At 41.3% G+C, this 16,151-nt stretch overlaps 1 protein-coding gene across 3 annotated transcripts in view; it reads left to right on the top strand.

Annotated features, from left to right (window-relative positions):
* The window catches only part of EIF1AD (eukaryotic translation initiation factor 1A domain containing), a 68,840-nt gene extending 63,086 nt beyond the window's left edge, over positions 1–5,754 (top strand). For all 3 annotated transcript variants that reach the window (XM_075837379.1, XM_075837380.1, XM_075837381.1), the window contains 2 exons: positions 3,665–3,718; positions 4,599–5,754. In XM_075837379.1, coding sequence (XP_075693494.1) covers positions 3,665–3,718; positions 4,599–4,791 — 247 coding nt within the window. In that variant the 3' untranslated portion in view covers positions 4,792–5,754. The remainder of the gene's footprint in view (positions 1–3,664; positions 3,719–4,598) is intronic.
* Positions 5,755–16,151: the final 10,397 nt, after the last annotated feature.

Raw genomic sequence — 16,151 nt, 5'->3', positions numbered from 1 at the left:
GAAGTATCGACGTCTACCATAAAGAGAAGACTTCATGAGAGCAAATACAGAGGGTTCACCACAAGTTGCAAACCATTAACTAGCCTCAAAAATAGAAAGGCCAGATTAGACTTCGCCAAACAACATCTATGGAAGCCAGCCCAGTTCTGGACCGCATTCTTTGGACAGCTGAAACTAAGATTAACTTGTACCAGAATGATGGGAGGAAGAAAGTATGGAGAAGGCTTGGAACGGCTCATGATCCAAAGCACACCACATCCTCTATAAAACACGGTGGCGGCAGTGTGATGGCATGAGTATGCATGGCTGCCAAAGGCACTGGGTTACTATTGTTTATTGATGATGTGACTGAAGACAGAAACAGCCGGATGAATTCTGAAGTGTTCAGGGATATAATTTCTGCTCAGATTCAACCACATGCAGCAAGGTTGATTGGACGTCGCTTTACAGGACAATGACCCAAAACATACTACGAAACCAACCCAGGAGTTTTTTAAGGCAAAGAAGTGGAATATTCTGCAGGAATAATCACCAAATCTCAACTCGATCGAGCATGCATTTCACTTGCTTAAGATAAAACTTAAGGCAGAAAGACCCACAAACAAGCAACATCTGAAGACCGCTGCAGTAAAGGCCTGGGAAGTGTCACAAAGAAGGAAACCCAGCGTTTGGTGATGTCCAAAGGTTCCAGACTTCAGGCATTCATTGCCTACAAAGGATTCTCTACAAACTATTTAAAAAAATGGTAATGTTCAATTGTCCAATTACTTTTGAGCCCCTGAAATGAGGAGGCTGTGTAGAAAAATGGTTGCAGTTCCTAAACGTTTCACAGGATATTTTTGTTCAACCCCTTAAATTAAACCTAAAAGTGTACACTTCAATTGCATCTGTTGTATCATTTCAAATCCAATGTGGTGGCATGCAGAGCCCAAATCATGAAGATTTTGCCATTGTACAAATAATTCTGGACCTAACTGTATATATACCATCTTCATTTTCTGAGTCAGATGAGGAAATAACCTGAAATATTAACCGATTACTGGGCCGAAATCCTGCACTCACAGATTGAGGAAGCGCCTCATATTAATATGAAGGCAATGTGGTCATCAATGTAGAAGGAGACAGAGTATGGTTTGGACTGGGGGTTAGTCAAAGAAGATTTAATTTTTTCTTGTACCATAGTTCTGAGTCCATCCAACAATGATGGTTGCTCGTTCCTTACATAGTTTATTTTTACAGTCAAAGCTTTGTAAAGCTAACATTTTAGCACCCTTTTGCTAAGTTTTTGAGATCCACTCTTTTTCCCCTAAGAGAAAGGAGGGGAGCAACCATCACTCAGGGAAATCCAACCAGATCGCTAGACAAGACACATTTAATTTGTTTTGTCAATCCCCTATGGGGTGCTCACTGTTCTAGGAACCATGGTTTTCTCAGAAATTTCAGGCTGCGTACCAGAAGTGTTAGGACCTGGAGAGGACATGATGCCAGAAAGACAGACCTCTGGTCAGGACGTCATTCTGGAGGCGATTGCCAATATTTAAATTATTTGGAAGGATTTCTTTCCCTTCCGGCATTTGACCAGCCCCTTCACGTGACCATCTGTATCCCATGACATTCAGCCATCGTCACGTGATTTCCGTTGCGACGCCAGATACATCGTCACTTCTGAAAGTCAGAAAGGGAGATGGTGCCGCACATGTGTGGACCGGAAGTCCATCGGCACCTCTCATAGCACCTACTTCTATCCAGCATTGAGCACCCTGGGTCCGCAGAAGGACAGGAGATGTCCCAGAATCTTTACACACATTGAGGAAAGATTCCCCTGGAGCTGCATACTGTGCACCTTCCCAGAAAGAGCCCCCAGGCCCCCCGATGGGAAGACCTCCAGGCCAGGTGAGTCTTTTACTCTTCCCCTGCTGCTGTCTTCTGTAGGGACAGGAAAATCACTGGTGAGAGGTTGTAGGAGGGGCCTTATGTAAGTCTCTTGCTGTTCTGCTTCCTGTCCCTACAGAGGTCAAGGGGAACAACCGCCACCTCCACATGGTGCCGTCATGGAAGACGACATGGAAATACCTCATCAATACCTGATCGATGGGAATGCGAATTTTGGCACCTCCGCCAATCAGCTGTTTTGAAGGGGCTCATACAAGTGCTGCTTCCCCTTCATTTCTTAACTGCTCGTACTGTGAATCGCCGACACACTTGTAGTGGTGATGTACAGTATTCCATTGTTTATCCATAAACCTGCAGAGCATCCATTTTTATTTCAATGGGAATATTCAGCTACCAGACTCCTTCTGAAATCACTTATCTCATAGAAAATAAATGGACAGGGCACGTTTAAAATTTAACTGGACAACAGTTTAGGGAAATAGACATGAGATCGTAGGCAGATACTGATGCAGTTTGTGGGATCTGCTTACAAGAATCTCAAGGCTGTAGCCTTTTAAATGCTCAGTACTTACCAATACCCGTGGGATCTGTTCTCTCTCTAATTCTTTATATAAAAGAATGTGTTTCTCTACCACCCCATACTAACTCACTGTAACAAGCTATCTGCCTGTGTCAGATGGTCAGGATCAGGACAGATTTTTAGCTGCTTCTTTAGCTTGTCTATTCATTGACAACAACCAGAGGTCTTTGACAAAGTTGGGAAACAAGGTACTGTATATAGAAAGTTGCATAACTTTAATGTTGAGCTATTAAGCTCTATTTACATCAAATAGGAAAAGTATTTTAAGATATTAGAGAATACAAAACTGGAAAAGTAGCTAATGTAAAGACCAATGGCAAATGTAACATTGCAACTTTTATCTTTTTTTTTTTTTTTTAACTATGTTTAATTGTCGTAACCTCTCCGTTGGTAATGCGTTATAATTCATCCATGGTAACCCCACCCTACAGCCCATCATTTACTCCTGAGGGTTCATACATGTTTTTTTTTTTTTAATGTATAACATTTGTGATCTTGAAAAGTTTCTATTAAAGCTGTCGTATGAAAAAAAAAATTATGTAACTTCTATTAGGTATTTCAGTCCATTGTCTTCATAACTAGAACTGCACAAAATGTGTTACTCCTCCAGGTCACAAACAAATTAAGAAATTAAGTCACCTGGGTTTACAGGAGCCAAACAAGGCACTACAGTCATAATAAAGGCATTTCTGGAAGTCTATTATTAACCATGTACCTTATGTAGGTCCTACAAAAAGGGAAATGAATGACCACATTGACCAGTTAATCGAACAAATGCTAAACACTATATCAAAAGTCTGTAAACATCTGTCTATTGCCCCTGCCCCAAATGACTTTGAAGTCTAAGCGGATAGAAAAATTCCAATAAACAAATCTTTAAATACGTCTGTTTTCTGTAAGCAAGTTGTAAGTTGATCAACCACAGTTTAGCCCATGAAACCGTATTTCTCTGGTTCAGATTATCTCAAACATCAGCAAGTCTTATTTTATGTCAATTTGCTTTCATTTCTACATTTCGTATTCGAGCTAGTCCTAATGGGATAATGCACCAGTCATTGATTTTATGTCTGCAGCCAAGGTGTAGAGTAAAAGCATAGCTGTGTTTCCTATAGATTAAAGTCATTAAATATATCTCTTCTTTTTTTTTATATATATATATATATTTAATTTTTAATTTATTTCTTTTTTTAGGCCTTTAGGTTTCAATGAAGAAGATGCAGATAATCCCACTAAGGAAAAAGAGAAGTATGATTTTGTTCATTATTTTATTACTATATTTTATTGGAGAGTTTATTGAACAGGTGCAAAAGATTTTTTGGAAAGGTACACTTGAAACGGGGATTCTAGGAAAGGTCATTGATGGCGATAGCTATATTCTTCGGATATACAATCAATGAGTGATTGATGTAGGTGTGACCCCCAGAATCCCTCTGATTAGCAGAATGAAGGGTCCTCATTATTTCCTTCAAAGGCTTATTAGTACTTCAGCTCAGCCCCATTCCTGTTCTGCTGATTAATAAGAGCCATAACCCTCCATGACCACACATTGATGGCCCCTATAAAAACAGACCTTTTAGCTAATTAGTCTCAATAACCCCAGCTCCTTGTCTGAGCTGGGGATTACATGGGGTTTTTACTATGTGGTTGTGTAGCTGAGATATCTTACTACGGTGATCAGATGTGCAGTAAGTGGAAAAGTTCCCTTTATTCGTAGTTCATGTAATTTTATCTGGTTTTGGTGCTGTTCTCAGTCTTTCCACAATTGCTCCCTGAAGCAAGTGTAAAATGATCATTTACAATTATAGTTATGTCTATAAAATTAAAATGATTGATGGAATGAATAGATGATTGGTTGTAACTGGTCGTCGTGGCGGCAGAAATACTTTGATTTGTAATCCATGATCAGACGAGAAATAAAAGTAATGCACATTAACAAACTTTACAATGATCTGACAATTTCCATGAGCAACATTCTAATCGTTGCGGATACCGTGCAGTGTATGCCCCTTTAATGACAGTGATAAATATTGGAATGCTGGTAGGATGGCCATCTTAACAGTGACGAGTTCAGCAAAATAATATATATTTATTTGTTATCTTTTTGTTATTTCTAATTTTAATATAGCAACAAAGGAGTAGAATCACAGAGTTCCCAAGGTGATAAGTCTGGAGCTGCTGCTGATGATGATGATGATGATGATGATGACACAGAAGATGACAGTGACTTGTTTGTAAACACTAACCGCGTCTACTATGAAGACAGCAAAGAGGATTCTGATAGTGAAGTAGAAAGTGAGGATACAGAAGAGAAAGAGTGAAGAGCTGGGACTAATACAATGTAATATTTTTCAAGAGCAAAAGACTTTGGTGCCTGAAAGGAGACATGATGGGTCCACATCATTGGTATAGTTTGTTTCAGAATCCTGCTTATTGATTTAACAAGATACCTGTTGAGTTTTATTCTCATGTCTTCGTATGTTGTACATTTTGCTGCACTGCTGAGGTTTTGGACATTTCTTTATTCATTCCTATTATTGCGGAGGAACAGAGCCTCACCCTTCTCTGTACTATAATGGCTGCTTTTGAATCTCAGGTGGAAGCTAAAAGTTAAAAAGAAAAGGATAACATTTGAGTTAAAGGGGTTTTCCCATCAGAAACATTTAGGACATATCTTGGACCCGCACCTATCTGACAATTATGACATATCCTGTGGATATTTCATAAATGTCTCTCGTGGAAAACCCCTTTAAGTGCTTAAAATAATTTTTGATGCTCACCTCGTATTTAATTAAACTTTTCTTCATTTGCTGTAGCCATATATAGTCCTCTCTTGTTTGCACGTGTGTTCATGTGCCTCTAGATACAGGTGTAATAGCAACATGATCATATGTTGTGTTTACTGGATCTTGTACATGAAAATAACACAACTTCATTCATGACCACCAATAGTGCGTAACATTCCCTACGTGGAGAGCTTTATGTGATATCAAAAAGATCTTTATCATATCTTTTAGGGAAGATTCACACAGAGCTGATTTGTTTCAGAAATTTCTGTGACTGTCCCATTTATACACATACTACAGAAACAAGCCCATTCAGATGCATGGAATGGATCTTTCATTTGCAGAAATTTCTGCAACAAAACTGCTCCGTGTGAACTTAGGAGTAACAATCCATGGACTAAATACGGATCAAGTATGTGGACAATAATTATAAAACAAAACTATGACCATTGCTGTAATAATATGACATCGGTTTGATTAAACATCCATTGAGCCCTCCTCAGCCTCTAAAAAGGTTTTTGATTCTACAGGCCATCAATAGAGAAGTGACCACACGTGAATATTTGCAGTCCATCGAAGAGACTAGGGGATACGTAAACCCCCAAGTTCTTTTACTCTCTGATTTCCATAGCACTTATTTGCTTTAACAGCATTTGCAGCCATTATTCCTCTGGTGGCTGTACATAAAGACACACTGACCGTTCTTACAGGAGAACAGGGGACGCTATCTAGCTTTGATCTGGAAAAGTCAGTTCATATGCACATGCATTGGTTATTTTCCACTGTTGAAATGGCCTGAAATCTGCAGCAAATTTCACCCTTTGCGGGTGATGTTGTTTTTGCAATGTGTATGTGTGGTTTTGTGAAACCCCATCCTAATGTTGTACTGTGCTTAAGTTGGCAACAACAACTGTTGCATATTACAGGACTGTACAGTAGCAGTTGCCAAAACGACATCACCCCACCCCCATCTCTGACATCACTCAGTGCTCGCAGCTATTGGCTGAAGCTACACCACGCTCACTTCATACTCTGGCTACCCCCGCATGCACTCTGCACATAATACTGTTAAAGGGGTTTTCTGGCTAATTCAAAAAGTTTGATTATTTATCGGTTATAGTTTTTTCCAGTACATCCCTCATGACAGCACCACAGGAGGTTGCCGTATTGACCTTTATAGGGACAGGACAGAAGAGGTTAAAAGGTCCCTACCACCACCCACTGGCCAGTGTTCTTCCTGTCCCTGAAGGGTCAAGAGCAGAGAGAGATTGCTCCTAGAGAATTCGGGCAAGGGGCGAGATAGGGGAGTCTGGGTACTTTTCCTTCTATTCCCCCTATGTGCCTAGGCTAAATACCTCTCTAACGAGAGGTCCCTTAGCTCCTTAACCAAAGCGCCTACCTTAGGAATACTAGGCTAGCATGCTCGTTCGGGATTCCCTAGTCCAGGCTTCGGCCAAGGGGCTGTGAGATCCATGTGGGGACCGGGAGCTCCATAGGTTTGGAGCGCCGGAAGTATCCTCATCAGTGGCCGCGTAGCCGGAAGTGACAAGTCGCCGGCTATGATGCGGCCGCATCTCGGGGAGTAACCGCATCACTGGAAATTAGGCCGCATTACTTCCGGTCCACGGCCATCTTGGAAGGCAGGAAATTAAAAAAACGCCCGCATATAAAAGGGACCCGCACAGGTATGTGTTAGAGATAATACCCCTAACGTGGATTTATATATACAGCCTTAGAGCATATATCTTTTCACTTGGATATTGGATTTTCTTGTTGCGGTGATGGAACTACCTCATTCTGATGGAATTCCAGATATGTCCCAGGGTCATGTGAGTCTCATCCTTGGGGTATGAAAGTAAACCATGCTTTATCTGCCTTTGTTTTGTCTAGGATAAAGATTCCTCTCCGAGACAAACAGACCCTAAAAGAAAGTTAAAAAATGTGCGACTTGTGGGAAAAAATGTCTAGAATCGCATACGAAACAGTTGTCAGGATTGTATCATAAACTACTGAAAGAAGAACCGCTTACATTAATGTCTGAACTGAGGACTACTATTTGTGTGGAAGTGAGTCAGTCAGTAGCCTCCCTCGCCCCTCCTCTAGAAACTATCACACTCCCGTGCAAAAAAAAAACCATGGACAGAAGTAGAACAAAAATGGTGCACACCGTCTCAGGGGTCTGACTCTGAGCAGGAATGTTATTATTTATCGGAGGGTGAATTAGAAGAAGGAGAGGAACTCTTACCTTCAACCTCATCCACACAGGAGCAAAAATTTAACTTTTCTTCTGATATGTCCGATCCTTTAATCCAGGCAATATGGGAGACAATGGATATCCCAGAAGAAAACCAACCCCATACCATCCAGGATTAAATGTTTGGGGGCCTGACGGAAAGGAAAACAAGGATTTTCCCGGGGGAATGATTATCTCAGGAAAATGGTGATGACAGAATGGGAGGATTCTGAAAAAAGACTCTTCATTTCAAGAGAATTCAAAAACAGACTTCTCTTTGATCCAGAAGACACGAAACCTTGGGATGAGATTCCAAAGGTTGATGTCCGAGTAACTAGATTTGCTAAAAAAAAAGCCTTAATTCCCTTAGAAGATTCCTCTCAGTTAAAGGACCCCATGGACCGGAATTCAGACAGGCTTCTGAACGAGCTTGGGAATCTTAATCCGCTTTCATTTCCACAAATATCGCTGCCACGTCTGTAGCAAGATCGATGTTTATTTGGGTAAACCAACTGGAGGCCCATTTAGTGATGAAAACGTCAATAGAAGATATATTAGAATCTCTACCCTTACTAAAAATAGCAACGGTATTCTTGGTAGACGCATCAGCCGAATCCATTAGATTTTCTGCCAGGAATGGGGCTCTGTCAAATGCTGCTAGAAGAGCATTGTGGCTCAAGATGTGGTCAGGAGACACGAAATCTAAAAACAAGCTGTGCTCCAACTCATTCACAGGATCCCTGATGTTTGGACCACTCCTGAATAACATGCTAGAAAGCGCAACGGATAGGAAAAAGGGGTTTCCAGAAGAGAAACCTAAAACGACTCCTCGGTTTCGTAAGTTTCGCCAACAGAGGGAAACAACTTTACAGAACCACAGAGTTAAAGGAAACTGCTGGAGTTAACCCAAGGGTGGAAGGGGTCGAATATATCTCCTCAACCCCAATAACTGATTGCAGCCCTCAAAACAATGATGCCAGAAGTGTAGGGGGAAGGCTACTACATTTTTATACCAAGTGGACCAGAGTAACCCAGAACCCTTGGGTTCTACAAATTATACGAAGAGGGGTACAAGATAGAGTTCTCCCTTCCACCGGAGAAGTTTCTATTAACCAAGTTCCAATCAAGAGATCTCCATCAATTTCTCACCTTGGACGTCCAGAAACTTCTACAATTAAAAGTGATTACTCTAGTACCCCACAACGAAAGATTCAAGGGCCACTACTCAAAAATCTTCTCGGTCAAATAACCAAATGGTTCTTACAGGACTATCATCAACCTGAAAATATTGAACAAATGGGTGAGATATAGCAGGTTCAAAATTGAGTCAATCAGATCGACTACTACTCTAATAAGAAAAGAAGCATCAATGTGTACAATAGATTTAAAGGATGCGTACTATCACGTTCCGATCCACCCCGCTTACCAAAGATTTCTCAGATTCGGGACGGTCTTTCCGTTCACTTCCAATTTGTCTGTCTCCCCTTCGGCATTTCTTCTGCCCCCAGAATATTTACAAACATTATAGCAGAGATTATGGCATTTTTAAGGAGTCAAAACATAGTGATCATCCCGTACCTAGATGATTTCCTGCTGACAGCAGATACTCTGTCTATACTAAACAACCACCGGTTACAGGTTCTTTCCCTACTACAGGAATTGGGATGGATAATCAACTTCGAAAAGTCAAGTCTTCCTCCCCAAAAACAGAAGATCTTCCTAGGAGTGCTGCTAGACTCCTCCCTCCAACATTCCTTCCTCCCAAGGGAGAAACAAATAATTCTACAGGCTGAAGTGAGGAAATTTAGGGGGAAAAACACCTGTTCCATAAGAGAAGGAATGCGGATGTTGGGTTTGATGACGTCTTGCATACAGTCCATTCCATGGAGTCAATTCCACTCCCGACCCTTACAGAATTTAATCCTATCCCAGTGGGATCAGAAACCAGGCTCCTTAAATTCAAAAATTCAGATTCCCGAGACAGTGAAGTCATTTCTCCACTGGTGGCTCTGCCCAAGCAACATAAGCAACGCGGTCTCATGGAAAACTTCCCCTTATGTGGTAATGACCACAGATGCCAGCGAACATGGCTTGGGGTCTGTGGTCCAAGACAAGCATTTTCAGGGCACATAGCCTACTCCGATGAAGATTATGTCCTCAAACTTTAGAAAACTAAAAGCCCTATGGGAAACATTCATAAAAGGGATGCACGTAAGAATCTTATCGGACAACACAACGGCATTGTCCTTTCTACGCCATCAGGGGGGAACAGGACACACACATCTTTAAGTCCTCTCTGCACAAATCTTCAGTTGGGCAGAAGAAAATGTCCTATCGGTCTCCGCGATCTACCTAAAAGTCTCAGAGAACCTATCGGCAGACTTCCTAAGCCGGAGGAAAATAGACCCCGGGGAATGGTCACTGAACAAGGAAATTTTTCAGTCCCTAACCCAAAGGTGGGGTTATCCCCAAGTAGATCTATTCGCCACGACAAAAAAACTCCCAGGTAGATGCATTCTTCTCCCTAAATCTCAGAGAGAATCCATTGGGAGTAGACGCATTATCCCAACCCTGGGACAAGTATCTGGTCTATTCCTTTCCTCCGTTTCCTCTAATAGCAGTGATGTTAAGGAAAATCCAGGAGATTTGACAAAAATTATCATCATTCTTCCCTATAGGCCAAAAAGAAGCTGGGTTCCAGTCCTAAAGTACCTGCATTGGAAGAGCCTATCATGCTCCCAGAAAAGAAGAACTTTCTCCCCAAAGGTCCCTTATTCTTTCAAGGTGTAGAAACTCTGAAGTTGTCAGCTTGGATCCTGAATTGCAGATCCTGAAGAACCACGGTCTGTCAGATGAGGTAAGCTTACTAAGCCATAAAGAAGTTACTTCGAAAATCTATCCAAAAATATGGAAGAAATTCTGTTCCTGGTATGGAGGTCCAGGACAAGACCCCTTTCTTCCTAACATCGCAAAGATCCTAAATTTTTTTACAATCAGGATTCAAAAAAGGGCTTAGCCCTAGTACCTTAAAAGTACAAATTTCAGCTCTAATGAACTTTTTCAATACTCCCTTAGCTGAACATAGGTGGATCAGAAGATTCACTCAAGCAATTTCTAAATTGAAACCTTCCCTAAAGAAATCGGTACCTACATGGGATTTAAATGTAGTTCTAACGGCTCTTTTTGATCGTCCCTTTGAGCCTCACGGCTCAATTAATATTAAAAAAATGTACCGCTAAAATCTGCGTTTTTAGTTGCTATTACATCAGCGAGAAGGATTGGAGAAATCCAATCTCTTTCGGTCATAGAACCCTACCTAAAAATTCAAGAAAACAAGATAATTCTAAAACTAGACCCTTTTATTCCGAAAGTGCCTGCTGCCTTTCATAGAGACCAAGAAATAATTCTACCTTCCTTTTGTCCAGATCCAAAAGACCAACAAGAAGAAAAGTTCCATTGCCTGGATGTCAGGCGAACAATTCTTCATTATCTAGATAGAACCTCCTCTTGGAGACCAGATAATAATCTATTTGTCCTATATGGTGGAAAGAATAGAGGAAAGAAAGCCTCAAAAGGCTCTCTAGCGATATGGGTGAAAACTACCATACAAGAAGCCTACAAGTCCCAAGGACTCTCTGCCCCCAAGGCATAAAAGCTCATTCAACAAGAGCAGTTTTGGCATCCTGGGCAGAAAGAAGAGAAGCCTCTATGGACCAAATCTGCAGAGCTGCCACCTGGTCAAGCCATCATTAGTTTTGCAAACATTATAGGCTAGATGTTCTGTCAGATACAGATTTAACTTTTGGACGGAAAGTCCTCCAATCCGTAGTCCCGCCCTGAGCATTCACATTTGGTATTGCTCCTGTGGTGCGGACATGAGGGATGTACTGGAAAGTAGGAATTAGACCAACCGGTAATTGTATTTCCAGGAATCCATCATGACAGCACCCTTACATTCCCTCCCTTTATTGAAATTCTGATTTGTGCAATGAACATGTCAGTTATTATCCCTAGAAATAAAATAGGGTTGCATCCATCCTTGTGTAGTAATTGAAAAACACTGGCAAGTGGGTGGTGGGAGTGGCCTTTTAACCTCTCTGCCTTCCTGTCCCTGTAGAGGTCAATAGGGCAACCTCCTGTGGTGCTGTCATGAGGGATTCCTGGAAATACAATTACCTGTAGGTCTAATTCCTACTTTTTGCTGGACAGGAAGCCTGATGATATAAAAAAGGACACACCTCTCCACACACCCAGTCTTTAGAAAGAACTCAGAATAAGTATTCGCTATCTTTCATCTATATATACACACACATACGTGTGTGTGTATGTATGTCTATATATATATATATATATATATATATATATATATATATATATATATATTACACTTTTTTTTTTGCACCACCTTAGTGAAAAGCTTCCCCACACCATAAATATATATTTATAGTCATGTATATCCTATATACAAGAGATTCTAAGGAAGTTTACCCAAGGGGGGAAACTAAGGGGGGCGCTATCATTGGTTCATGAAAAAACGATTACCGATAGATAATCAATCTTTTACCCTTTCACCTATGACAGCACCCCTGGAGATGTAAAATAGAACTCCAGTTTTTAGGGTGGGACTACAGCTTATAAAACTTTCCTACCAAAAGCCAGGGCAGTGGCTGAATGCAACTGTAACCTATAATGCTTAATAAAGGTGTGGGGTGAATTCCATGTAGCCGCCCTGCAAATCTGGTCTAGAAATGTGTTGGCTCTTTCTGCCCAAGAAGTAGATACATCTCTAGTGGAATGAGCTCCAAAGAATTCTGGGGGATTAATGTTCTGGCCCCCGTAGGCTAAGTGTATTGCCTGTTTAATTCACCGTGCTATTGTCTGTCTGTTAGCTGCCGAACCTCTATTTGTACCCGGGAACTGAATAAAGAGATTCTCTGAAGACCTCCAGTCTTTTGTGACCTCTAGGTAGTGGACTAAATATCTCCTCACGTCTAAACAATTAAACTCCTGCTCCTTTAGATTTTTTGGGAAGTCACAAAAGGAGGGGAGAATAATTTCCTGGTCTTGATGAAATGGGCAAATTACCTTTGGCAAGAAACCTGGTAAGGTCTTCATAACTACCCTTTCCTCCAACACCAAAGTGTAAGAATTGAAGGTCGAGTGGGCTTGAATTTCACTTACACTCCCGGCAGTAGTAACAGCTAGTAAACAGATCATATTTAGTGTCAGAAATTTTATGGACAGGGAGTCTAAAGGTTCAAAGGATGAACCCATCATGGCAGTACGGACTAAGTTTATTTGAGGTCTTACCCTGGAGGCCACAATCAGGAACCTTCTAATTCAGGGGTGCTATGCTAACCTGGAATCATAGAAGGAGCTTAGGGCAGAAATCTATACCTTTTAATGTACTAGGCTTGAGGTTCTTGTCTAGCCCTGCCTGGAGAAAGTTTAATATCAGGGGTATATCTGGATCTGTTAATGGATCTATCTCAATTCCTGTAAAGGTAAGAAAGGCTTTCCAGACCCTTAAATATTTTTTAGAGGTAACCTGTTTCCTCCTTTCTAATAAAGTAGAGATAACAGATTGTGAAATACCGCTTTTTCTGAGGATCATCCTCTCAGTATCCATGCTGTAAGATGCAGTCTGGTGATGTCAGGAAAAACTACTGGGCCCTGTGACAGGAGATTTGGTCTGTCTGTAAAAAATCCATGGTTGGGCTAAGGACAGCTTCCTCACCCATGTGAACTATGGTCTTTTTGTCCAAAATGGAGCGATTAAGATTTCCGAGGCCCCGTCTTCCCTGATCATTTTTAAAACTCTCGGAAGTAGATAAGGGGGGGGGGGGACATAGCCCTGGTCCTGGCTCCAACACTAGGAGAGAGCGTCTACTGCTACCGGATATTCCCTGGGGTCTAGGGAGAAGATTCTGGGCACTTTCCTGTTCTCCCAGGTAGCGAACAGATCTATGGAAGGATTCCCCCACCTGGCCACAATCATCCAGAAGACTTCCTGGTTTAGGGGCCATTCTGATTGGGGCAACTGTCTTCTGCTCAAGAGGTCTGCTACCTGATTGTCCCTTCGGCTAGGGAAAAAAACCTTGGTGGCTTAATTCATCAGAAGTCCTGATCTTGTACCTCTGATGATTTATGTACGCCACTGTAGTCGTGTTGTCTAAAATAATTTTTACCCTCTTTCCTGAATATATAGGAATGGTGCCTTTTATAGCCTGAAGTGCTGCCTCCAGCTCCCTGTAGTTAGAAGATTTTATGGAGGTTTGAGGTACCCACTGATCCTGAAGGCAGAAGCATTCGCCATGGGCTCCCAACCCCCAAGGACGGGCATCTGTTGTAATGTTCAGGGTAGGAGACATTTCCCAAGAGACACCCTTCCTGAGATTTTCTACCCTCATCCACCACCTGAGAGAGAGTCTGGCTACAGAGGAAAGGTGTAGGGAGTGATCTAGGGAGAATTTGCTCTTGTCCCATTTCTCCAATATGTCCTGCTGTAGTGGTCTGGACCTGAACTGTGCCCACATTATGGCCGGGATAGAGGAGGTTAGAAGACCCAGGACGGACATAGCCCTTCTGAAAGAAGTTAAGTGATCCAAAAAGAAGCACGAGACCCTCTCTATCAAAGGCTGGATGTTTCCCTGAGGGAGAAAAGACAATTGTTTGGATGAGTCTAAAAGGATTCCCCAAAAAATGCATCTGTTGGACGGTGTTAAATTCAACTTGTTTACATTTATATTCCATCCCAGATCTATTAACCCCTTAAGGACACAGCCTGTTTTGGCCTTCAGGACACGGTCGATTTTTTTTCAAATTTGACGTGATACTTTGTGGTAATAACTTTGATATGCTTTTACCTATACAAGTGATTCTGAGATTGTTTTGTCGTGATATGTTGTACTTTGTGTTACTGAAAAAAATTTTTCTATAAATTCAGTATTTATTTGTGGAAAAAAACACCAACATTTAGAGAAAATTTGCAAAAAATAGAATTTTTCTAAATTTTAACATATCTGCTTGTAAAACAGATAGTAATATCACATAAAATAGTTACTAGTTAACATTTCCCATATGTCTACTTTATGTTGGCATCATTTTTCCAACATTCTTCTATTTTTCGATGACGTTACATGGCTTAGAACTTTATCAGCAATTTCTCACATTTTGAAGAAAATGTCAAAAGGCTATTTTTCCAGGACCAGTTCAGTTCTGAAGTGGCTTTGAGGGCCTTATATATTAGAAAGTCCCCATAAATCACCCCATTTGAAAATCTGCACCCGTCAAAGTATTCAAAACAGCATTCAGAAAGTTTCTTAGGCGTTTCACAGGAATTAACTGGTTCCCGACCGCTGGCTGTATTTTTACGGCGAGCGGTCAGGGTCCTTAACCCCTTCCCGCTCCTGGACGTACTATTAGGTCATGGCAGCTGTATCGTTCGCGCTCCATGACCTAATAGTACGTCTCGGGAGTAACGGCCGTTTCGGCCGTCCTCCCGACACATACAGGAACTGTGACAGCTGCTGTCTCGTACAGCAGCTGTCACAGCTCCTACAGCGGGGACCGATCGCTGTGTCCCCGCTGATTAACCCCTTAAAAGCCGCGTTCTATAGAGATCGCGGCTTTTTAGGAGTTAAGCTGCCATCGCCGGCCTGCTACACGATAGCGGCCGGCGATGGTGACTATGGCAACCGGACACCAAACAATGGCGTCCGGCTATGCCATAGACGGAAGCCTAGTGGGTCCTGACAACGTCAGGACCCACTATGCTTGCTGTCAGTGAGTAGCTGACAGTTCTAATACACTGCACTACGCATGTAGTGCAGTGTATTAGAATAGCGATCAAGGCCTCCTGCCCTCTAGTCCCCTAGTGGGACAAAGTAATAAAGTTAAAAAAAAGTTAAAAAAAGATGTGTAAAAATAAGAAAATAAAAGTAAAAATCCCCCTTTTTACCTTATCAGTCCTTTATTATTAATAAAAATATATAAATAAACAAATAAACTATACATAATTGGTATCGCCGCGTCCGTAACGGCCTGATCTACAAAATTATTCTGTTATTTACCCCGCACGGTGAACGCCGTAAAAGAAAATAATAATAAACCGTAGCACAATTATAATTGTTTGGTCACTTCACCTCCCAAAAAGTGGAATAAAAAGAGATCAAAAAGTCGCATGTACCGAAAAATGGTGCTGATCGAAACTACAGTTCGTTACGCAAAAAATAAGTCCTCGCACGGCTTTATTGCTTGAAAAATAAAAAAGTTCTGGCGCTTAGAATAAGGTAACACAAAAAGTGAATGATATTTTACAAAACGTATTTTATTGTGCAAACGCCATAAGACATAAAAAAAAACTATAAACATATGGTATCGCCGTAATCGTATCACCCCGCAGAATAAAGTGAATATGTCATTTATAGCGCACGGTGAACGCTGTAAAAAAAATAGAATAAAAAAACAATAGTAGAATTGCTGTTTTTTAGTCACCACGCCACCTAAAAATAGAATAAAAACTGATCAAAAAGCCGCATGCACCCCAAGAAAACTACAATGGATTCCTCAAGGGGTCTAGTTTCCAAATTGGGGTCACTTTTGGGGGGTTTCCAATGTTTTGGCACCACAAGACCTCTTCAAACCGGACATGGTGCCTAAT

The sequence above is a fragment of the Rhinoderma darwinii genome, chromosome 9, assembly GCF_050947455.1.
Source record: "Rhinoderma darwinii isolate aRhiDar2 chromosome 9, aRhiDar2.hap1, whole genome shotgun sequence".
NCBI lineage: Eukaryota > Metazoa > Chordata > Amphibia > Anura > Rhinodermatidae > Rhinoderma > Rhinoderma darwinii.
The sequence above is the reverse complement of the archived record's forward strand: the minus strand, read 5'-3'. Positions and strand labels throughout refer to the sequence as shown.